The following is a 21,659-nucleotide window of genomic DNA, read 5'->3' on the forward strand; positions in this document are numbered from 1 at the left end:
GCAGTCACCTCCACATCGGAGCCGAAGCCGGAAGCCGGAGCCGGTAAAGACACTCTCCTCCCCAGGCCACCAATCAGTCTCGCCGAGTACGACGGGACATCCCATCGGCCTCGTCCGGCCGTCTGTCAGAGCCGCCGGGGACCCGCTTCCGCACCGCCAGCTTGAAGCCGTCTATGGGAGCCAGCGTGACCCTGCCGGCCGACTTGAAGTTGAGGTCGCGCCGCGCCTGCTCGACGTCGACGCCCGGCTCGAAGCAGACCTCGAAACGCCGCAGCAGGACCGCCAGGAACGCGATGAACTCGGCCTGGGCGAACTTGCGGCCCAGGCACGCGCGCGACCCGTCCGAGAAGGTGAGGAGGGTCCCCCGCATCTGCCGCGTCTTGTCGGCCGCCACGACGTGCCTGTCGGCCTTCCCGGCCGGCGGCGCGTCCTGGTTCTTGGTCCATTCCCTGCGCATCCAGCGCGCGGGCTCGAGCTCCTCGGGTTCCGGCCAGTACTTGGGGTGGTAGTGGACTGCCGGGGCCGACAGGTACACCCTACACTCTGCTGGTATCGTGGCTGTCCGCGTCTGTCCGGTCGCTCCGTCGAATACTCGTAGGTCCTGGGCTGTCTTGCACATCTTTGTGATCAAAGTGACGCCTGGATACAACCGGAAGGTCTCATACTGCCAGGAGTTAGCTCATGAAATGCCAGACGGATATTGAAACCCTGCATGTTCAGGCATTCCCCAAGAAATAACGTGTAACTTCGCAGTGGGAAACAGCGAGGACTGCCCGCGGGAATAGGGTGAGATGGCTTTTCTTACCATGAAACCGTAGGTGTACTCCAGTCTTGGGAAGTCGCTGGAGTAGTCGAGCTCCTTTCGGCCCTCAGCTGCCGCCTGTTTGTAGACCTGGTCGATCTCAGCAGCCACGCGGGCCTGGATATCAGGCCGCAGCGCAAGAGTGATGAGCCCGTACGCAATCGCGTTCGCCGTTGTCTCGTAGCCTGTGTCATGGGGGGGGGGACGGTGTCAGCAACGGCCATTAAAGAAAGAGAGCGCATTTTGGAGTCGTATGAAAAAAAGAAAATCCCACCCGCCAGCAAGTAGATGAAGAGGTTCCCCATGACCTCGCTTTCGTTGAATCCCCGGCCCAGGCTGTCGTCCTTCCCGGTCGCCGCGGACTGCGAGTTGTGGTGAGACGCCAGCATGACGGACTGTAGAAGATTGCCCCGCGGTCCGGTCTGGGTGTCCTTCCCGGTCTCGATGGAGGCCTTTTCGCGACGGATCATCTCCTTCATGTACTGTTCGAGCTGGGTCTTGGCGAGGCCCGCGTTGGCGTACGGCGTGAGGGACAGAAACCAGGTGGGGAAGACGAGGATCTGGAGCATGAACTTGGTCACGTCGCTGAGCGCCTGGAGAAAGCTGATCCGGTATCCCGCGGGAACATCACGGGACTGGCCCTGGCTGGTGACGACCTTCTTGCCGAAGCCGGCAAAGGAGATGACGGCCAGGGTCAGAGCGTTGATGGCGTCGTCGACGTTCTCCAGTGCCTCGTGCTCCCATTTGTCTGCCAGGAGCTCGGTTTGTCTCGCAGTCTCTTGCCACACCAGTTCGTTGGCACCGCTCCCGTCCGAGAAGGGAGGGGCGGTGATGCGGAGGTGGAATCTGTAGGTGCTGCCCTCGGCGGTCGCAACGTTTGGCCCGTAGGGTTCAAGGATCTCTGAAACTCGTTGTCAGGGCGGTCAGGAACCAACCAAATGGTGGCAGCATCAGAAGCAGACGAACTGCACGCTGAGCAGCAAAACGAGCTGAAACTTACTGTACTTGTCTCTGGGCTTGGTGAAGTCATGTCGACGGTTCAGGACGTCCCACGCCACATCCGCGTCGGCGACGTAGCAGATGATGCCTGCCGGGGACACGACCAGGAAGACATCCCCGTACTGCTCGTGAGCCGACCGCTTGTCCTCCCAGGACCAGTCCTTGATCATGAACCGGCACCACGACGGCCATCCGTTTCCGGCGTCGAGCTGGTCTGTGTACAGCTTGCGGAGGATCAGAGTTGCCAGCTGGGCCACAACCTCCGTTTCCAGGAGGGGCACCACAACATATGTGAACCCTGTCTTCTTTGCCGCTCGGACGTAACCCCAAAGTCTATACACTTTGTAGACGACGAGAGCGACGAGCAAAACCGCGATGCCTTGTAGGTACTCCATCGAAAGGCGTCAATGTGGTTGAAGCGAATGGGAGAGAAAGACACAAAAAACCTGGGACCAGCAATATTCGCCCTATTGACGGATTGATCTCAGCTGCATCAAGTTATTGTAATGGAGCGCCCAACGCGAACGGCCGGCTTGCTACCGCCGGCTGCTTTGGAAACCGAAATTGAATAAGAGGTGTAACTTGATTACGGACAGGCATTGGCATCCCACGTGAATCCCTCGGTAGTGAGCGGGGAGGTGTCAGCCTGCCGGGACCGTAACCCGGATGTTGGGAGAGACGTCGTTGCGGCTGATGCAGACAGACACACGCGGGGTTGACCTGTGTCTTTTGGCCAATCAACAGACCCTCGCGTGTGCTTGCAACACCTTCTCCTTGGAGTAATGTGCGGGATATAGATCCCTGTCCGCACCCCCCAAACATTGGAGCATGGCGCTTATGGATGGGACCCTTGAAGCAGGGCGGGCGGGGTTCGGATCAGGCCCGAAGATGCTTCGTGGCGTTATCCGTCTTCACGAAGGTGGACCGGGGGGGGCATAAAAGTGTTCTGGAAAGGTGGCACAGGAAACCGAGGCAATCCATATGCTTTTTCGGACGGACTGAATCGACAGAGGCAGAGACATTGAGGCAGATACGACGAGCTACGCCGATACCCGAGAGACAACAATGACTTCTCTCCACATTGACATTGGGGAAATCCCAACACTCGATGGCAAAATCGTGGTGCTCACAGGTAGCTCCCCTTTCCCCCCTTCTCCTCCTTGCCGCCCACTTGAGGCCGATCTCTGATCTGACATGGATTCCGCCCAGGTGGTTCTTCGGGCATAGGGCTGGCGGCAGCGCGCATCTTTGCGTCAAAGGGCGCCAAGGTGCATGTGCTCGACAGAGTACCGATCGACTGGGACTTCGACATCTTCATGATCCCAGGCCAGGTCGACGACGGCACGCGCAAGGAGAAGCTCGGCAGGGACGTCGACGCCGCCATCGAGTTCCACGAGTGCGACATGACGAGCTGGAAGCAGCTCTCGTCCGTCTTCAGCGGGATCCCGCACATCGACATCGCCGTCGCGAACGCCGGCGTGTCGGAGGAGGTGGACTACTTCGCGGACATCGTCGACGAGGCCGGCGAGCTCGTGGAGCCCAAGTACTCGGTGCTCGACGTCAACGTCCGGGCGACCCTCAACTTTGTCAAGCTCGCGCTGAGCAAATTCGGCAAGCAGGGTCCCGGGGGCAGCCTGGTCATCACCACCAGCGCGACGGCGTATTCCCCGGAGCAGAGCCTGCCTGTGTACAGCGCCTCCAAGCTTTTTGTACGTTTTCCTCGGTTTCGCCGCACTCCTCCCCCTTGAAGGGAACATTTTTTGTTATATGTCGGAGGACAGGGTTTCTTTTTGTGTTGTGTTGCTAATTACGGTACAAGCTGGTGGGCCTGATTCGCTCTCTGCGCCCTTCGATCAAGAAGTTCGGGGCGGTGATCAACGGCGTGGCGCCCGCGGCCACCATTTCCAAGCTGCTGCCCGGGAACCTGGCCGCGCCAATCATACAAGCCGGCGCGCCCGTGAGCAGCGCGTTCCACGTCGGCCTGGCCGTCGTGTTCTCGGCCACGGCCACGCAGGACCACCAGGTCGAAGCGTACGGGAGGGACGACCCGGCCGAGGTGCAGTCGAGTGGTCGCTGGAACGGCCGAGTGATCGTCACCCTGGGGGATCGCTGGACCGAGGTGGAGGAGCCTACCGCCTCTCTGAGATCTCAGTGGTTCGGTGAATGGCCGACTGAGATGACGGCGTTCCAGCAAAAGCTTACCGACAACCGGTGAACGAGCTTAGTTAGACTTGGGGTGTCTACCATAGGCATGTATGTACTGTTGACTTCAAGCAATGATGATGTTAAATATCTTGTTAAGTCGACAAGGCCACATGTCCATAACACACCTCATTTTGGAACACATACAAATTCCCTAGCTCTGCATATAACTTCCAAGAGTCATAACATGTCTGTCATAAGCCACTGGTAGACAGGACATAGTCAGCAAGTGCTGTTACATGTAAACAGCCAGACACCGAATCGAACTGGCTCGTAAGATCGAACAGATCCTTGAATAACGAGACTGAGACACGAGAAGCATTGGGAAGACATGTCTTGCGCCATCCGTAGGATTCGGATCCGGGTCGACGTTGACTCCTTACGGAAACGATGACACCCCCAATGGGGGTGAGATCGGGTCCCAAGTAAGACGGCCGCCAAGGGCGCTAGTGGACCCACCCCGAGCGGGAACGGGAACGGCCTCGGAGATCGTTTCGGGCCGCCGTAGGCCGCTTGGAAGCTTGCTTCAGGCAGCCAGCCCACTGAAAGAGGGGATTGCCACAGGGGGTCAGTGGGGTTTACGCATAGCGCAGCAGATCCTTCGAGCCACGCACAAGCCGCTGGTGTCGCCCCCAAAGGGGTTACTGCTATTGACCTGCCATTGCAAAAAGATATCGACCTGCAGGTTCATCTCTATACCCAGTTAGCTGGCTTGGCTAAAGTCCAGCGTTCGGGATCCCTTGGGAGGGGGTGTGTAGCAACAGCACAGCCCTATCAAACAGGTACATCGCATGATACAATGTATAGAATGGTGTGTTGTCGAGCAAGGAACTTCCCTGCACACAGAAGCTCGGACGGTTTGCGCTGTCACCCTGCCGTCCATCCTCACCACATGCCACATCCTGGTAGAAGTCGGGACTTTGCTATTTTGAGTTATACGCCGACAATGTCGGGAAGAGAAAAAATCAGCTCGTCTCATCTTTCGACGAGAGGGGGGGCGGTGGTCAGTGGCTGCTGGACCTCTGAAGTGCCTTGAGAGATTCTTCCCTTCTCTGCTTTCCTTACCCAAAGCTCAACAACCAACGGTGCGCTGGAGTTCGCAGCAGCCTCTTTGCCCAGGTGAACCTCGGGACGTACGTCGACTCGCAATGAACTCTAGTGGGACAACAACGTTCGACTCCACCGCGTTCTCCCCGACGTGGGTGAGCCGTCCGGCATGGCACGTCGTCGTGGCCTTGGTAGGTTCTCAGCCGGTCTCCGATGATCAAGATAGTGTGTGCTGAATGTCTAACAACCCGACGCAGGTGGTCGCGTACGGAGCTTCACTGCTTGTGTACAACTTGTACTTCCATCCTCTGGCCGAATACCCTGGGCCATGGCTCGGTCGCGCATCGCTGGTATGCCGCTTCTCTGCATGCATACACCTTCTACGTATGCTTGGGTTTCACTTTACTGATGCTCGTCTCTACCTCAGCTATGGCGTTTCATCCACACGACCACGGGTCGCATCCATCTCGATGTTGAGAAGCTTCATCGCAAGTATGGTACGAAATCCCTTCCGCTGCGTGCAGCAAGGCCGCGTTTCCCCTGGTGCCCCAGACATTAGAATGGAACCCCTGACGGAACTACAGGCCCCGTCGTGCGCGTCTCCCCCAACGAGCTCTCGTTCGGCTCGACCGAGTCCTGGAAAGCCGTCTATGGCCACTCCAACGCCGAGCGCCCGACCCCGGTGAAGGCGCCGTTCTACGAGATCTTTGGCGCGGGCTTCAAGAGCCTGTGCATCGGCAGCGAGCGCGACCCCAAGCGCCACGGCGAAATGCGCAAGATGCTGTCGTCCGCCTTCTCGCAGCGGTCGCTGCTCGACCAGGAGCACATCGTGAGCCAAAAGATTGACGACTTCGTCAACATCATCGGCCAGAAGGGCGGGCCGGGCTCGGAGGGCATCAACATGACCAAGTGGTACGAGATGGTCTCGTTCGACATCCTCGGAGAGATGGCCTTTGGCGAGTCCTTTCACAGTCTGGAAGACGGTAATGGAACCCTCCAATCCCGCCCCGGTGCTCGTTACTTGCCCCTTACTTGCCCATCCGCTGAGGGCCTAGGACTCAAAGACTGACGACGAAACCCACGCAGGGAAACCGCACTTTTGGTCCGATATGATCGAAGAGCACCTTTACTTCATCACCCTCATCGATAACCTGAGCCGTCTGGGGATTGCCCGACTTTTGAAGACATTGATACCCTCCATGCTTCTAGTGCAGAACAAGAACTCCCAGTACAGTCGAGAAAAAGTAGACAGGTGAGATTGAATGCTTGCATGCTCGATTCTCAGCAGACGCCCATCAGAGCTCTAATCGGGTTGAGATTCGCAGGATCTTGGAGCATGACAATCCTCGCAAGGACTTCATCAGCTTGCTCGTGGATAGAGTCCGGGAGGGCACCGTCGACAAGGAAGAGATGACGGCGCATGTTTCCACACTGACGTAAGGGACCCTCCGTCACGTCAACCTCCGACGATCGAGGTCTTGGGAAGCGATTACTGACCGGAACTACAATACGAACAGCGTCGCGGGAGGCGAAACAGTCTCGACCTTCCTCGCGGGAACGACGTCTTTCCTGCTGCAGCATCCTGATACCCTGAGCCGGCTCCAAGAAGAGATCCGCGGCGCGTTCCCCTCGTACGAGTCGATCACTGCGCAGAAAGCCCAGCAGTTGCCCTACCTGCAGGCCGTCATCAACGAGGGTCTGCGGCTCTACCCTCCCGGCTCCCAGGGCTTTCCGCGCGTGTCCCCCGGATTCCAGATTCACGGCCGTTATGTTCCGGCGGGGGTGGGTTCTCATTCTCTCTCACTCTCTCTCCCTATCTCTCCCTCTCTCATCAAGTATCATTGCCAGGTCCCCAGAGATGCTGACGATGCCGCAGACGGAGATATACACCAGCGCGTGGGCGGTCACCCACGACCCCGACAACTTCAGCGACCCCATGTCGTTCAAGCCGGAGAGGTGGCTCGACCCGGACAGCAAGGACGTCAAGGAGGCCAGCCAGCCCTTCTCCCTGGGGCCGCGAGGCTGCCTCGGCAGGAAGTAGGTTTCGTCCCCGCGCGTTGACCCTGGAAAACAAAGATTCGAGATGGCTGACTTCAATGTGCACCTTTTGTGGTTTAGCTTTGCGTACATGGAAGTCAATCTCATCTTGGCCAAGATGCTTCAGAAGTACGATCTCGAGCTTGTCAACAGAGACGTTGACTTTATTGGCGAGGGCCGCGTGTTTGTGATGTGGTGGAAGCCGACGCTGACGGTCAAATTTCACGAAAGGTCCACGCTCTGATCGGACAAGTTACAGATATCTGGAGAGACAACATTCCATTCAGGTTGGTTTTGTCATAGGCATCTACTTCTGGGGTTCTGATAAGACGGAGCTTTCTTTGGTAGACGGGGGTGCTTAGATACACTTCATGGCGACTGCGTCTTGGTAGAACGAATCGTTTCTCGTAATACAGCAAGTCTTTCGCAAATAAAGCCGAGTTCCAATTTGATAGTCAGATGGTAGTAAGAAAGGTATCTTATTTGGTCCTTTGTATCAGAGTGGCCAAGATTTTGTCTTGAGAGCGTCAACAGCTATGTGATGATCTGGTCCAGGAAGAGATCTAGCTTTGGTAAATGCTCAAAAATACGCTGTCTAAACATTAATGCTGAATTCTTGGGAAACAAACTCGAAACGAAAGCACATTCTTCAAAGATCACCACCCCTCCAACACCCAAACCGCAAAAAGTTACGAGGCGATCTTCACCTTGGCGCTCACCAGGTGGGTACCCCCCGCGATCTTCATGGCGAGCTTCTGGATCGGCTGGTTCGCCATCAACTCCAGGATGGCCACCGTGAAGTCCGTCTCGCGGAAGATCCAGTTGCGCATCTCCACCGCCACGAGGGAGTCGATGCCGTACTCGCTCATCGGGCGGCTGGCGACGATGGTCTCCTCGGGCACCATGCCGAAGACGGAGACCTGCTTCACGAGGGCCGCGCACACCGCGTCCGTCGCGCCGGCCATGTCCTTGGCCGCGCCCAGGGTCGCCCGGAGGCCCGAGGCCGAGTCGCCGCCGCCGCCGTGCTCGCCGCCCTCGCCGGGGACGCGCTGGGCCAGCCGGCGGAAGTTGGAGAAGAGCGGGCCGGAGAAGTTGCCGAGGGACGAGCCGGCCTTCCAGGTGCCGAGGCCCGTCACGATCTGGCCCCGTTGCGGCCTCGACACCGCCGAGCGCAGGAGCGCCATGAGCTCCGGCTCGGTGGTGCCCGAGAAGCCCTGCCGCCTCATTGCGTCGGCCAGCTCGGGGTCTCCGGCCAGGTAGCCGATGCCCAGCATGACCCCGAGGTCGATCGTGACGGCGGGGCGGCCGAGGCCGTGGCGGTACGAGGCGAAGGCGTCCATGAACGTGTTGGCGGCGGCGTATGCGGCCTGGCTGGCGTTACCGATCACGCCGCTGATGGAGGACAGCATGATGAAGAAATCCAGGTCTCGGGGGAACAAGGCGTGAAGGTTCAGCGTCCCCTGGACCTTGGGCCTGACCACGGCGTTGTAGTCGTCGACCGTCATGTTCTCCAGCAGGACATCCTAGAAGGCGAGTCAGTCAGATTTTTGAGGAGTCCCAAATACAGTCATGGATCGGGGTCCATCCAAAAAGCAGAAAGACTTACTCTTAGAACCATGGCGCTTTGGATGATGCCTCGGACTCGCAGCGTTTTCCTGGACAAGTCGTCGACGACCTGTTGCAACCGCGCCTCGTCGGCGATGTCGCATGCATATGCGAGGACCGTGGCGCCCGCGTCCTGGAGATCCCGGATTGTCTGCTTGGCCTCGGGGCTGGAGTCTCCGCTCCGGCTGCAGAAGATCAAGTTGCGAGCTCCGTTGCGGACCATCCATTTCCCGATGGAGCGGCCGAGACCGCCCATACCACCGGCCAGTAGATAGGCGGCATCCGCCTCGAAGAGGGCGCCATTCGTTGGTGCCGGTACCACCTGCGGTTCGCGGAGTGTTAGTAGAAGTGTTCATGGACATACACACACACACACACACACACCGTCATGGAGAACTACGTTCGGACTTACCTTGACAATGTCTGTGGCACGAGGGACCAAGACCAGCTTGCCCTTGTGGCGACCCGACTGCATGGTCTGCAGGGCCGTCTTGAGCTCCGCCATTGGGTAGGCGGTGATGGGCCAGGGAGACTTGACGGACCCTCGGCGGAGGAGGTCCATGGACTTGGCCAGAACGTCCGCGACGTGTTCCGGCTTGAGCTTGATCAGGTCGACGAGATCGACGGCCGCGAAGGTGACGTTCTTGGCGAACTTGGCCATTTCCAGGCGCGTGTTGACGAAGAAGTCTCGCTTGCCGAGCTCGATGAAGCGGCCGAACGGCGCGATGCACGACCAGCTCAGGCGCAGGCCCTCCCCCGCCAGGGAGTTCATGATGACGTCCACCCCGCGGCCGCCCGTCAGCCTCTTGATCGCGTCGGCAAAGGTCCCGTCGCGGCTGGACAGGATGCGGTCGGCCGGGATGCCGAAGCGCTCCGAGACGAGGGCCCTCTTGTCCGCCGATCCGACCGTCACGAAGACGTCCGCGCCGACCATCTGGCACAGCTGGATGAGGGCCTGGCCGAGGCCTCCCGAGGCGGCGTGGATGAGGACCGTCTCGCCGGCCCGGAGGTTCGCGGCCTGGAAGACGGAGTGGAAGGCCGTGCAGTACACGACCGGGAGGGCGGCGGCGGTCTCGAAGTCCATGTCGTCCGGCAGCTTCTGCAACAGGCGCGCGTCGCAGCGGACGCGGCTCCGGAACGTGCCGAGACGGATGCAGCAGACGCGGTCGCCGACGGCGAAGCCGTGGACCGCGGATCCCACGGCCGTGACGAGGCCGCTGCATTCTCCCCCGAGGGCCTCGACGTCGATCTGGCCCATGGCCATCATGACGTCGCGGAAGTTGAGGCCCATCGCCCGGACGTCGATCTCGACGTGGTCCGAGGGCAGGGTCGCGGTCGCCTCGTCGTCGTCCACAAACTGGATGGTGTCGAGCAGCCCGGGGGTCTCGATCTCGGCCCGGAGGTGCCGCCCTTCCTGTACAAAGGGGCCTTCCTCGGCCGAGACCCGTCCCAAGGCGACTGCGACGTCTCTGTTTACGTCGGTGCCCGGCACCAGGCGAGGGACCAGGATCTGGCCGTCCACCAGTCTGTACTCCGTGTCCAGAGTCCCGACGCTGCCGTGGTCCGACCAGAAATGCCTCGACAAGATACTCGTGATGGCGGCTGACGTGTCATCGGCGGATGCGTGCTCGTCGACGTCGAGCGAGAGACCAGCACCGTCGCTCATCTCCGATCTCACGGTTCTGGTCAAGCCGGCCACCATGCCCGCGATGGGCCTCAGGGACGATGCGCGGGTGATGGAAAGAACTCCCTGTGACCTAGTGAAGAGTTCTTTCAAGGCGACGAACTGGCTAGTCGACAGGTTTGCTAGGATCTCACCCACGAGCTCCCAGAAGATGACGCACACCTTATCGGTGCCTTGAGCTTCCTCCAAGGGGGCAACCTCCACGTCCAGGCCTGTTTTGATAAGCTGTGCCGTCAGGTGGCTGACCAAACTGTTGCTTTGCCCCTGACCAGACCCAGTGACTAGCAAGATGCTGGGCTTCGTGGTGGGGGATGGTGCTACCGGTCGTTGGGAAATGAGGGAGACGACGAGGCTAGCATCGTTGTCTGTCGAGTCTGCTTCTGATGTGGTGCGATCTAGACCAGAGGCGTCAATGGCACGCTCCCACGTCTGGTCTGATTGTGTGGGAGACCAAGAGGGCAACGATGCGAACAATGTCTTGGACGCGAGGGAGTCCGGCCTCGGCTCGAGGAGGATAAGAGTTCCGCCCGGTCTCAAGAGCTTGCAGGCTGCAGCCCAGGAGACGGCCACCGGCACGGGGTCGAGTGACGAGAGCACGCCCACGATCACGTCGTACGCCTCCGGGGTCTGATCCTGCTTTTCGGAGTACCAGCCGTCGACGTCTTCCCTGATGTTGACCAGGCCGTCCAGCGCGTCGACGTTCGCCTTCAGCGCATCGCGGAACTTGGCGTCGGAGAGCACAACGTCGTACTTTGCGAGCCGCGGCGTGTTGGACCCGACGCGCCCGATGCCGTCGAAGAACTGCGCGGTCGACCATCCGGCGCCGGCTCCGAACTCGAGAACCTCGAGGTGAGGGTTCAGGCGAGCCAGGACGCCGAGATGCTGGGCGACCAGCTGTGTTTGTTGCTGGACAGCGCGGCCGTTCGTGACTGCGTCTCGGAGAAGGTCGTTGGCGCCGAGAAGCTCGCGCACCGATTGCTTTCCGGTGACCACTTCGGACAGGTTCTCTCCGACGTAGTGCAAGAGGTGTTTCCATGGCGTGTCTTCACTGCCGTTGCTCGCCGGCGATACCGGAGACGACTTCGTCGTGGCCGTCAACGAAGTGACCCACTCATAGAATGCTGCGAGATGGGGTTTGTCTGAAGGAACCGAGGAGGGTGTAACATGGCTGACCAGCTTGCTGAGGACTTCGCGGCTTGTTTGTTCCAAGTACTCGAGCTCGGGACTGGTGGTGGCGGCGGCGGGCTCGACAACCTCCCCCTCCAGCGCCGGTTCTGCCCGTCGTACCACCATGCTGGGCTCAACCTCCCAGGCGAAATCGTACGCAGTGCTGGTGATGTCCTGCTGGCTGTCCTGTTCAACATCGCCTGCGAGCTTCATGCACGTGAGGCCATCGAGCTCGATGACGGGCTTGGTCGGCCGCTCGCCGCCCACGACGCTCATCGAGGCCTGCATGCGGCGGGCGCCCTTCAGCTCGGTGGACGTGTACACCGTCAGCTTGCGGCCGGGCTGCTTGTCCAGGTCCCCGGAGACGTACAGCTCGCCGATGAAGACCGGCACCATGGGGTGCTTGAGCTGCCCCGAGCCGGCGCCCATGGCGGCGAACATGGAGTGGAAGACGCTGTCGAGCAGGGCCGGGTGGACGACGTGGGGATACTCGAACCCGGCCGGCATCACGGCCGCGGTATTGGGCAACGTGATGCCGGCAACGCAGGCTCCCCGGGCCGCCTGTGCCTGGCCGAGAGACATGCACCGCGCCGAGGTCATGTTGCTGAAGGTCGGTCCGTAGCCGAGGCCGATGTCGGTAAGGTTCGCGTAGAGGTCGTCGACAGAGACCTCCTGGGTGCACGCGTGCTGCATCTCGGCCATCTGGCACAGCCTGCCGAGGGTGGCGTCCTCGTCGATGCCCTCGTCGTCGCTGGCCTTGTCGATGCTGATCATGCCCCTGCAATGCTCCGTCCATCGGGCGTCGTCCGACACGGAGTAGATGAAGAAGTCGAACCACGTGTCGGAGGAGACGCGGGTGCCCTCGCTCTGGGGCCGCAGCGTGATGGAGGTCTCGACCTCGTCCGTGTCGCCCGGGATGACGAGGGCCTGGCCGATGGAGAGCTCGCGGAGCCGGTACCCCGTGGGCTCGAGGAACTTGGCCGCCATGGTGATTTGCCGGACGGCTTCGATGGCCATCGACACGTAGCCGGCGGCCGGATAGACGACGTTGGACTGGATGCGGTGGTCCTTGATCCACGGCACCTCGGTGCCGCGGATGATGTTCCGCCAGCGGGCGTCGAACGGGTTGAAGTTGGGTTCCGGCTTGCCGAGGAGGTCCAGCCGCGGGTGCGGCCGGTTGCGGTACTCCTTGGACAGGCGGCTCTCGGCCCAGTACGACTTGGACTTGTTCCACCGGTACGGCGGCAGGTCAACGACGACGTTCTCTCTGCCCCCGCCGGCGCCGTTGACAGCGGAGAGGTCGACGGGCACGCCCTCGGCCAGGAGCCTCGCGGCCATGGCCAGCACGGTCTGGGCCGCGTCGTACTTGCGCGTGAGAGCGCTTGCGTACTTGATGTTGGATGCCTTGAGCGCGTCGTCGGACTGGATGATTTGCTTGACGGGCCCGGCCAGCGCGGAGTGCGGGCCGACCTCGACCAGTATATCGGCGCCGGCGCGGCAGAGCTGCTTGAGCGAGGATGCGAACCTCACCCTGCCGAGCATGTTGGCCACCCAGTACCCGGGTCCGAGGTCCTGGCCCGACGCCCGCTTCCCCGTGACGGACGAGTAGAACCTGACGTCGCTGCCCGGGCCGATCTTCATGTCCGAGATGCTGTCCAGGTAGTCTTCCTCCACCAGGGCCATGTGCCGCGAGTGGTAGGCGGCCTCCACGAGGAGCTTGCGTGCAAAGACCCCCTCGCTGTCCAGCTGTTCCTTGAGCTCCTCGATGGCTGCCAGGTCGCCGGATACCGTGACGCTGGACGGGCTGTTCTCGCAAGCGATGGTGGCGTAGCCTTGCTTGAGGCCGGAGAGGCGCTCTTGGATGGCGTCTGGGCCCAGGCCCACGGCCATCATGGCCCCCTTGACGGGCCCTTCGGCGGCGACTTGCTGTGAGAATATCCCGCGGTGGTAGGCTGAAGACATGGCATCTTCCAAGCCGACGAGACCCGCCGCGTAGGCTGCCGCGATCTCGCCGCTGGAATGGCCAGTCACGGCCTGTGGTCGAATGCCCCAAGACGCGAGGAGCTCGATCAAGGCGATCTGGACTGCGGAGCAGAGCGGCTGGCTAAACCTGGCCATGGAGATACGGGAGCTCTTTGCATCCCTCGCCAGCTCGTCTGGACGTAGTGTCTGTCAGCCCAAGATGCCCTGATATCCGGATTGTCTGCACGACGTACCTATGAGATCCCAGGGGGCACCGATGCTCAGGAGATGATCTCTGCAGCGCTCCATCGTCCGCGCGTAGACGGGAAACGCGTCCATGAGCTCCCTGCCCATCCCAGCCCATTGCGCCCCCTGGCCGGTGAAGACAAAGCCGATGACGGGGGGGTTCTTCTGCGCGGACTTGGTGACCGCCAGAGACTCGTCGGCCAGCGCGGCCATCAGCTCGTCTGCGTCTCCAGCGACGACCGCGGCCCGGCAGGGGAAATGCGAGCGCCTGGCGCCCAGGGTATGCGCCAGATCCCGCAGGTAGGCGTCGTCGACGTGGGCCGCGGCGGCGCGGAGATGCTCTGCGAGATCCTTGGCCGCGCTGCGGGTCGAAGCCTCGTCGAAGGCGGAAACGGAAAAGATTCTTCGTGGATGTGGTTCCTGGTGGTGATGGTGGTGGTGGTGATGACCGTTTTGCAGACTGCCATTGCCGATATGGTGTTCGTTTGCGTTTCCGTTTACGTTTACGTTTCCATTCCCGTTCTGTACGCCGTTGCTAATGCCATTACTGATACCGTTGCTGACGCCGTTGCCATTGGAAAGCCCGGGAGATATGACGGAAGCTATCCGCGTGACAGAGGTTGAGATGTCCTGGCCAGGATCATACCGTGACTTGGCTGCGTGCAGGAAGTCACTGGCGCTCTCAAGAATGACGTGTGCGTTTGTCCCGCCATACCCGAAGCTGTTGATGGACAGGCGATGGGGGCCATCGCAATCCCAGCGTTGCATTTTCAAAGGGATCTTGAAGTTCAAGAAATGTCAGTCTCGATCATCATCATCATCATCATCATCATCATCATCATCATCATCACCCAAAGACCCGGACGGTATCTCACCTTCAACTTCCACTTCTCCAGCGAAATGCGGGGATTGGGCGTCTCAAAGTTGCGGTTGGGGAAGATGACCCTGTTTTCCAGCATGAGGACGGCCTTGATGAGGGCTGCGATCCCGCTCGCCGCCTCGAGGTGGCCGATGTTCGTCTTCACCGACCCGATGACCAGCGGCTCGTCGGCGGACCGCTCGGAGCACATCGTTTCCGAGATGGCCGAAGTCTCGATCGGGTCTCCGGCCTGGGTGCCCGTGCCGTGGGCCTCGATGTAGGACGTCTGGAGGGGGTCGAGCCCGGCGCGCTCGTAGACCGACTTGATGAGGGCCATCTGAGCGACCCTGCTGGGGAAGCTGATACCAGGCGTCCGGCCGTCCTGGTTGGACCCCGTCATGCGGACAACGGCGCGGATGGGGTCCTTGTCCGCAAGTGCATGATCGAGGCGCTTGAGGAGGACGCACCCGACACCCTCTCCTCGCGCATAGCCACTCGCACGTTCATCAAAGCTATAGCAGCGTCCCTCGGGAGATAGAAAACTAGTATAGAGTCAGTCATCGCGTGAGCCAGGAGAGACACGGTATCGCCCATGAGAGGGGGGTCATGCGAGGAGACGGATCAGGGCTCACTCACCGCATAGCACTGAGGGAAATGAACTGGTCGGGGTGAAGGATGACGCTGGAGCCGCCGCATACCGCCTGGCGGACTTCGCCGGCGCGGATGGATTGGCAGGCGAGGTGAAGCGCCGTGAGGCCGCCGGAGCACGCTGTGTCGATGGTTACACTGCTCCCGCGGAAGTCAAAGAAGTGGGAGAGACGGTTCGAAATGATGGCCCGCGAGTATCCACTGTTAGTCGCTTGATATACCGGCATGGTGTCTGGGTCTTTCTGGAGGAGATCGGTGTAATCAGCCCCGAACGTGCTGACGAAAACGGACGTGTCGCTCCCCGCGGCACTCGATAGCGGGATTCCAGCTGTAGAGAAACGGAAGAAAACCAAGGGTCAGTTCAAAAGGTCGCCGTAGTGGAAATGTTTTCCGGGGGTATGACTTGCCATTCTCGAGAGCTTCGTAGCACGTCTCCAGGAGGAGTCGTTGTTGAGGATCCAGGCACTACGTATGTCAGTTAGCAGCAAAATCGCAGTCCCTTTTTTTCTTTTTTCCTCAGCTCGTAGACTTACAGCTGCCTCTGAATCCGTCATGCTGAAGAACGGTGCGTCAAATAGTGACAAGTCATCCTTGAAGTAATGGCCGGCCTCGACGTTGCTCTAACACGGGTTCCATGGGTCAGTCAGTCCAGTCTTACAAGACAAACAAACAATCTTTCCTCCAGATTCTGTTACGTACGGTTCCCTTCCTCGACGACTCCGGGTGGTAAAAGGCTTCGTGGTTCCATTTTCCCTTGTGGGCGGCAACACGTGCTTCCCGAGCCGCGGCCAAAAGCTCGTAGAAGTTCTGGACGTTTGTGGCTTCTCCCGGTCCTCTCCATCCCATGCCAATGATGGCAATGGGCATCTCACGGCCGCATTCAGAGCTGAAGCTGCCGTGTCCTTCTCTAGAGTCCGTCATGGTGTGTGTGATGTATTACTCGGGTTTGCCTGGGTGGATGGGCAGAGCTGGACGAAGCGTGTCGAGAGGCCTGGAAAACTGTTATTACACGACAGCCACCAGGCGACCAATATCTCATTCTAGCCCAGATAAGATGGATGCAAGGCAGCAACCAAAACATCGCCAGTCTTCCCATGCTTGCTCACTCCCCAGCGGCTGATGCTGTTCTTAGCGGCTGACGACGGGGGGACGACGAAGCAGGGCACCCCTCCCCCCCTGTTCATGCACTCCACCCGCATCCTTCGTACCCGCGCGGCGCCGCCCCCCGGTTCTTCGATATTACCCCATCTGGCCGAGCCCCGCCGTCGGGGACAGTATCATTCCGACTTCTCACTGCAGCCCGGGCACGCTAGCGGGCCGCTGCCATATCCGGCTGGAGGAAGCCGGTGACGAGTTGCAAGGCACGTCGGCCTGAGATGTTCTTCAACGCCGCCCCCCGTAGGATCATCGTTGACCGCCGCCGCCTTCTGCCAGCCGTCGAGATATCGATCCCCCTTACCGTAGTAGGTGCCCCAGCCACTTTGCCCTTGTTAGTGCTGATAAAAAGAACGTGAGGCTGATTTCCTTCTTCAGACTCTTGCTGCTGACTCAAGACTATCGAGCCCCTTTTTGTGCGCTCTCACCCACCACCCGCGCCTTCAGACACACTCCAGCACGCGTTATTCGACGCTCGTTGTCGTGTCTCCGACGATGTCTTCACAGGAAGCGGCTCCTTTGGTCGCCCTCGGCGCGTCAGCGGGCTTATGGCAAGCTGCGCTGACTCTGCTGGTGACCTTGGTCGTCGGCTACCTCGCCAAGACCTCACTGAGTTCAAACAGCTTGTCCAAGATCCCGCTGGTCGGTCTCGAGATCGGCGACGAGGAGAAGCGCCGGCTGGCTTATCTAGGTGGTGCCAAAAACATATACCAGCAGGGCTACCAAAAGGTACGGCAGCTTCGGCAATACCCATCGTTCTCGTGGCTACACATCATGCCAATCCCCCGCGTCAAGAACATACTTCTTACACGCAGTCTTCCAGTTCAAGGATGGAATCTTTCAGATCACGACCTCCAGAAGTAAGGCAACGGTTGTATCCCGAAAACTCTGAGTTGGGCTGACGCGTGTAATCTCCAGCCGTGCCTGTGGTCATTGTGCATCCTCGTTTTCTCAACGAGCTCAGCAAATTGCCGCCTCAAATTCTGAGCGCCGATGCGGCCGTCAACGAGGTAAGCCGCGCCATTTAACACAGTCATGTGCCGGTTTTTGATTTCTCAACCTGACTTATGTACTTATCACTGATCGTTTTCTCAGGGGATGGAAGCCAAGTACACGCAACTGTGGACGATTCCGGTTGTTCCTCACGCCATCAAGACCATGCTCACCCCGGGCCTCGGTAAGTCCCACCACTCATGGTTTCTCTTCTTCGTCTTCTTCTGCAAAAAGGCTAACATTCACGTGATTCAAGTTCGTCTTACTGAAATCGTTGCCGAAGAGCTCCAGGAGGCTTTCAGCAGAGAGCTTCCCGACTGCAAGGACTGGAGCTCCGTCCAAGTCCATCCGACCCTCCTGCGTATCGTGGCAGCTGGCGCAGGCCGCGTCTTCGTCGGCCCCGAGCTCTGCCGGGATGAAAAGTACCTGGACTCCTCGATCAACTTCACCGGGGACGTGATGACGGCGCGCAACGCCGTCCAGCAGATGAGGCAGTGGCTGCGGCCGTTCCTGGCCCATCGGCTGCCGGAGGTGCAGAGGCTCAGCCAGCACCGGGCCGAGGCGGAGGAGTTCCTGCGACCCGTGATCCTCAAGAGGAGGAAGATGATGGCGGACCCCGATCAGGAGAGGCCCGACGACCTGTTGTCGTGGCTGATGGAGGCCCAGGCCACGTCTGGGAAGGGCAGCGACAGGGACCTCGCCGAGCAGCAGCTGGGCATCGGCTTCGCCGCCATCCACACCACGACGCTGACCGGTACCAATGCCTTTTACAACCTGGCAGCGATGCCCGACGTGGCGGCGGAGCTGAGGGACGAGGTTTCTACCGTCCTGGCCGAGAACAAGGGGGCCTTCACCACCAAGGCGCTCCACGAAATGAAGAAGCTGGACAGCTTCTTGAAGGAGACGCTGCGGTGCCATCCTTTTGTCTTTGGTGAGATACAAACTCGCTCTCCTATCTATCTATCTGCATGGTTGGTTGGAAAAAAGGAGGGAAAAAAAAGAAACAACTTGGCGAACTTCTTGATTCCTTTCGAGGCACGGCTTGCTGACACGACGACCCTGGAACCAATAGCGACGTTTCAACGCAAGGCTCTGAAGGACATCACGCTCTCCAACGGCCAGGTCATCCCGGCCGGGACGACGATCGAGTGCCCCAACTACGCCGTCAGCCACGACGAGGCCCTCTTCGAGGACGCGGACGAGTTCGACGCCTTCCGCTTCTATAAGCTGCGCGAGAAGGCGGCGCTGGAGAGGACCCCGGACCAGACCTCGGACGCCTCCATGCAGAACCAGTTCGCCAGCGTGAGCCAGAACAGCCTGGCGTTCGGGTACGGCCGGGAGGCGTGCCCCGGCCGCTTCTTCTCCGCCAACGAGCTCAAGGTCATCTTCTCCATCGCCCTCCTGCAGTACGAGATGAAGCTGGCCGAGGGGAGCGAGGGCAGGTATCCGAACATGGAGTTTGGACAACTGGCAAGTTCACCAAGAAGCCCTTCCTTGCCCGTCCACGCTTTTGATAGCATGAGACTTTCTCGTTTGAGCACTTTGCTAACCCGTGTGATGGAACAATAGTCTATGCCCGACCCGACTAAGCACATTCTGTTCAAAAAGAGGTGAACGATTCTCGGTGCAGGATGATCTTGATACACAACATGTTGAGGCCTGGGAAACTGTAGATAATGATAAGAAGAGATTTCCATAGAAAGCGAATAGACAAATCACAGCAAGCGTAAGCGCGGTTATTATCGCTACTTGCCAAGCAAAGAGAAAAGAAACAACAAGTTGGGCAATTCACAGGGACGTACTGGAAAGGGCCTGTCAAGGGCTAGTCGAGTAGCTAGGGGATAGTTGGGCTCACTCAAGGAAAGTTACATCTTCCGGACGCTCAATAAAACTACACATAACTACACCTCGAAATCAGACACAAGCACCTCCATTATTAACCTCATTTCCATCCCGACAGGATGGTATCACCCGGCTTCAGAGCCGTGTAGCCCACACTGGCCTCCCAGAGCTGCTTCGTCTTCACGGGATCCTTGGCCTCGGCGCTCGTATCCCCGATCTCCGAGCCGTTGAGGTACACGGCCTTGGGCCGCTCGCCGAGCTGCGCCGTGTCGAAGGCGGCCCTGAGCACGTCGGCGGCCGACTTGGAGACGGGGCGCAGGATGCCGTTGGGCGAAAACCAGGTCATGACGGCCGCCAGCAGCGGGAATGCCCACCGCACGAAGAAGACCAGCACGGGACTGCCGCGGCGCGTCAGGCCGCTGGCCATGCCGCCCGGGTCGACGCCGAGGACAGTGATGTTGGACAGAGCCGTGTCCGCGTCCAGGCGCCGCTGAAGCTCATACCTAGGACGGGGTAGAAAGAGGCGAGGCCGTTAGGTCCGATGGAAAACATCAGAGAAAAGAGAACAGGGTAGAGAACAGGGTCCCCTCGGCTTACATCATCATTATCTCGCAGAGCTTCCCTGCGCCGTAGCGTCGGAAGCCTCCCTCCATTGTCGGGTAATCCTTTGTGGGACTCCAGGTGCCCTTGGCCAGGGAGTCGGCGTCGTGAAAGATGGTCTTCCACTGGTCCTCCTTGTACGCCCCCATGCTGTCGTTTCTGGAGTCGAGTGGACTAGAGCCAGGGGGGTTATTGGCGTTAGTGTGCCAGGACTAGAAAAATAAAAAAGACGCAATACTGATGTGGGGGGGGGGGGGGGGGGGGGGGGGGGGGGAAGGGGTCTCTCTTGAAAAAAAGTAGGAGGGGGGGTTATAGTCTCACTCGTGGGACCAACTGCCAAGCACCACCACTCTCCCGTGTTCCTTATCCAAGCTCTGGAGAAGCAGAAGCACGAGCAGCCAGTGGGATAGGTAGTTGCACTGGAAGGTCATGTCGAAGCCGTCGGGCGAGAAGTCCTGGGTGGTGTGCTCCTGGTACGCGGCGTTGAGGATGATGGCTCGCAGCGGGGGCAGCAGGCCGGCGGCCACCCGCTCGTTGATGCTCCTGGCCACCTCACGGACTGATTCGAGGCGCGACAGGTCCAGGGCGACGGTCTCATGGGCGTGCTGCTGCTGTTGCGTGGAGGCGTTGCGGAGCAGCAGCGAGTCCAGCGCGGTGGCACGGTCGACCCGGCGGACGGTATAGAGGCCATGATAAGACGTGGCCAGGTCGGGCGACGATAGTATCTTGGACACGATGGCGTTACCGAGGCTGCCATTGGCGCCAGTGAGGAGAATGGTTCCCCGTCGAGATGCCATTGTGTGTCAAAATCAAATCCAGATGCTGCTCTTGGTCTAGGCAAGATACCTACGTACTCCCGACGTCCGCGCCTCCACGTACAGTACCTAGGTAAGACGAACGAGCGACGACCCCCTGGCAAGATAGAGATAGCTTCCGAAATGTTCTTCGGTCTCGCCCCCTCCTCCTTTTAAGTAGATGGTGATACGACAAGTGCACGGCAACCCGGCATGGGAAAGGGAAGGAAAACCCCCTACTGCCCCTTTGGTGTACGGGGCACCGGACCGGTCCTAGTTCACCGCCGAGCCGGGAGCCCTGTCCATCGGAAGCGATCCAATAACGTGACGGGAGGGGCCTGGGTGCGCTAAATTGTACCCGAGGCTAGCACTCGCATCACAACCAGGATCAGAACTTGGCACTGGCCCTTGCTGTGCCTCAGTCGCTCTACAGGGGGAAGGGGGGGGGGGAGGGGTGCTGCAGAACGTATCGGATTCACAGGTGAGAGTACGGATTTACGAGGGTATCGCGAATCCTTTCGGCAGAGTCATGCAATAAGATTATGTATGCCCCAGTTGCTAGTCACCAGCATCTAACAGAAAAGGAAGGACAAGTATTACCAGAAGAAAACTTTCGACTACGGCTGCCCTGTCGGCAACCCAGCCAGACAGGGACCGACGGCCGCCGTGTGCACACACAAATGGTAAAGTGGCCCCGGTGCATGCGGAAGTCACCGGGCCCGCTTTTGCGCCCGCTGGCCCGGATGGGGACTGCCGCGGGCCCCACTTCAGCGGCCCGGGCAGCTGGCTTATATCGCAACAGGGTGACAACGTCCCCACCACCGAGAGCCTGTAGTTGATGCTGTTGTTGTTGTTGTTGTTGTTGTCTGCCTAACAGCCCCCCCCCCCCACTAGGGGACCCAGAGAAACCCATACCACCCATTGCTCGCCCAGCCGGTTAGAAAGCTTCTTCGGACGGACAGAGGACACACACTGATGGACAGCATGGCATGTGCAACAGACGTATTGTTCTCCGTA

At 59.7% G+C, this 21,659-nt stretch overlaps 6 protein-coding genes across 6 annotated transcripts; 3 read left to right on the forward strand and 3 right to left on the reverse strand.

Annotated features, from left to right (window-relative positions):
- Positions 1-73: 73 nt before the first annotated feature.
- CH63R_06532 (Cytochrome P450) lies at positions 74-2,196 on the reverse strand (the record flags this gene model as incomplete). Its single annotated transcript, XM_018301507.1, has 4 exons — positions 74-664; positions 806-987; positions 1,077-1,703; positions 1,803-2,196. The coding sequence occupies 4 exons, from the start codon at positions 2,194-2,196 to the stop codon at positions 74-76; spliced, it is 1,794 nt and encodes a 597-aa protein (XP_018159357.1).
- A 670-nt stretch (positions 2,197-2,866) lies between these two features.
- CH63R_06533 (Short chain dehydrogenase reductase family) lies at positions 2,867-4,016 on the forward strand (the record flags this gene model as incomplete). Its single annotated transcript, XM_018301508.1, has 3 exons — positions 2,867-2,933; positions 3,011-3,510; positions 3,621-4,016. The coding sequence occupies 3 exons, from the start codon at positions 2,867-2,869 to the stop codon at positions 4,014-4,016; spliced, it is 963 nt and encodes a 320-aa protein (XP_018159358.1).
- Positions 4,017-5,151: 1,135 nt separating this feature from the next.
- CH63R_06534 (Benzoate 4-monooxygenase cytochrome p450) lies at positions 5,152-7,331 on the forward strand (the record flags this gene model as incomplete). The annotated part of the gene is made up of 9 exons (XM_018301509.1): positions 5,152-5,241; positions 5,308-5,400; positions 5,478-5,547; positions 5,635-6,033; positions 6,137-6,302; positions 6,376-6,486; positions 6,568-6,832; positions 6,927-7,087; positions 7,169-7,331. The coding sequence occupies 9 exons, from the start codon at positions 5,152-5,154 to the stop codon at positions 7,329-7,331; spliced, it is 1,518 nt and encodes a 505-aa protein (XP_018159359.1).
- Positions 7,332-7,776: 445 nt separating this feature from the next.
- Positions 7,777-16,179, reverse strand: CH63R_06535 (Polyketide synthase; the record flags this gene model as incomplete). Its single annotated transcript, XM_018301510.1, has 9 exons — positions 7,777-8,610; positions 8,694-9,014; positions 9,105-13,699; positions 13,760-14,531; positions 14,627-15,152; positions 15,247-15,500; positions 15,550-15,723; positions 15,792-15,878; positions 15,958-16,179. 9 exons carry the CDS (start codon positions 16,177-16,179, stop codon positions 7,777-7,779), a joined length of 7,785 nt encoding a protein of 2,594 aa, XP_018159360.1.
- Positions 16,180-16,908: 729 nt separating this feature from the next.
- On the forward strand, positions 16,909-18,975 carry CH63R_06536 (Ent-kaurene oxidase; the record flags this gene model as incomplete). The annotated part of the gene is made up of 4 exons (XM_018301511.1): positions 16,909-17,142; positions 17,237-17,273; positions 17,332-17,423; positions 17,509-18,975. The coding sequence occupies 4 exons, from the start codon at positions 16,909-16,911 to the stop codon at positions 18,973-18,975; spliced, it is 1,830 nt and encodes a 609-aa protein (XP_018159361.1).
- Positions 18,976-19,348: 373 nt separating this feature from the next.
- Positions 19,349-20,645, reverse strand: CH63R_06537 (putative Short-chain dehydrogenase; the record flags this gene model as incomplete). The annotated part of the gene is made up of 3 exons (XM_018301512.1): positions 19,349-19,751; positions 19,846-20,022; positions 20,170-20,645. 3 exons carry the CDS (start codon positions 20,643-20,645, stop codon positions 19,349-19,351), a joined length of 1,056 nt encoding a protein of 351 aa, XP_018159362.1.
- Between the last annotated feature and the right edge of the window lie 1,014 nt (positions 20,646-21,659).

This window comes from Colletotrichum higginsianum, chromosome 4 (genome assembly GCF_001672515.1).
Source record: "Colletotrichum higginsianum IMI 349063 chromosome 4, whole genome shotgun sequence".
Lineage (NCBI taxonomy): Eukaryota > Fungi > Ascomycota > Sordariomycetes > Glomerellales > Glomerellaceae > Colletotrichum > Colletotrichum higginsianum.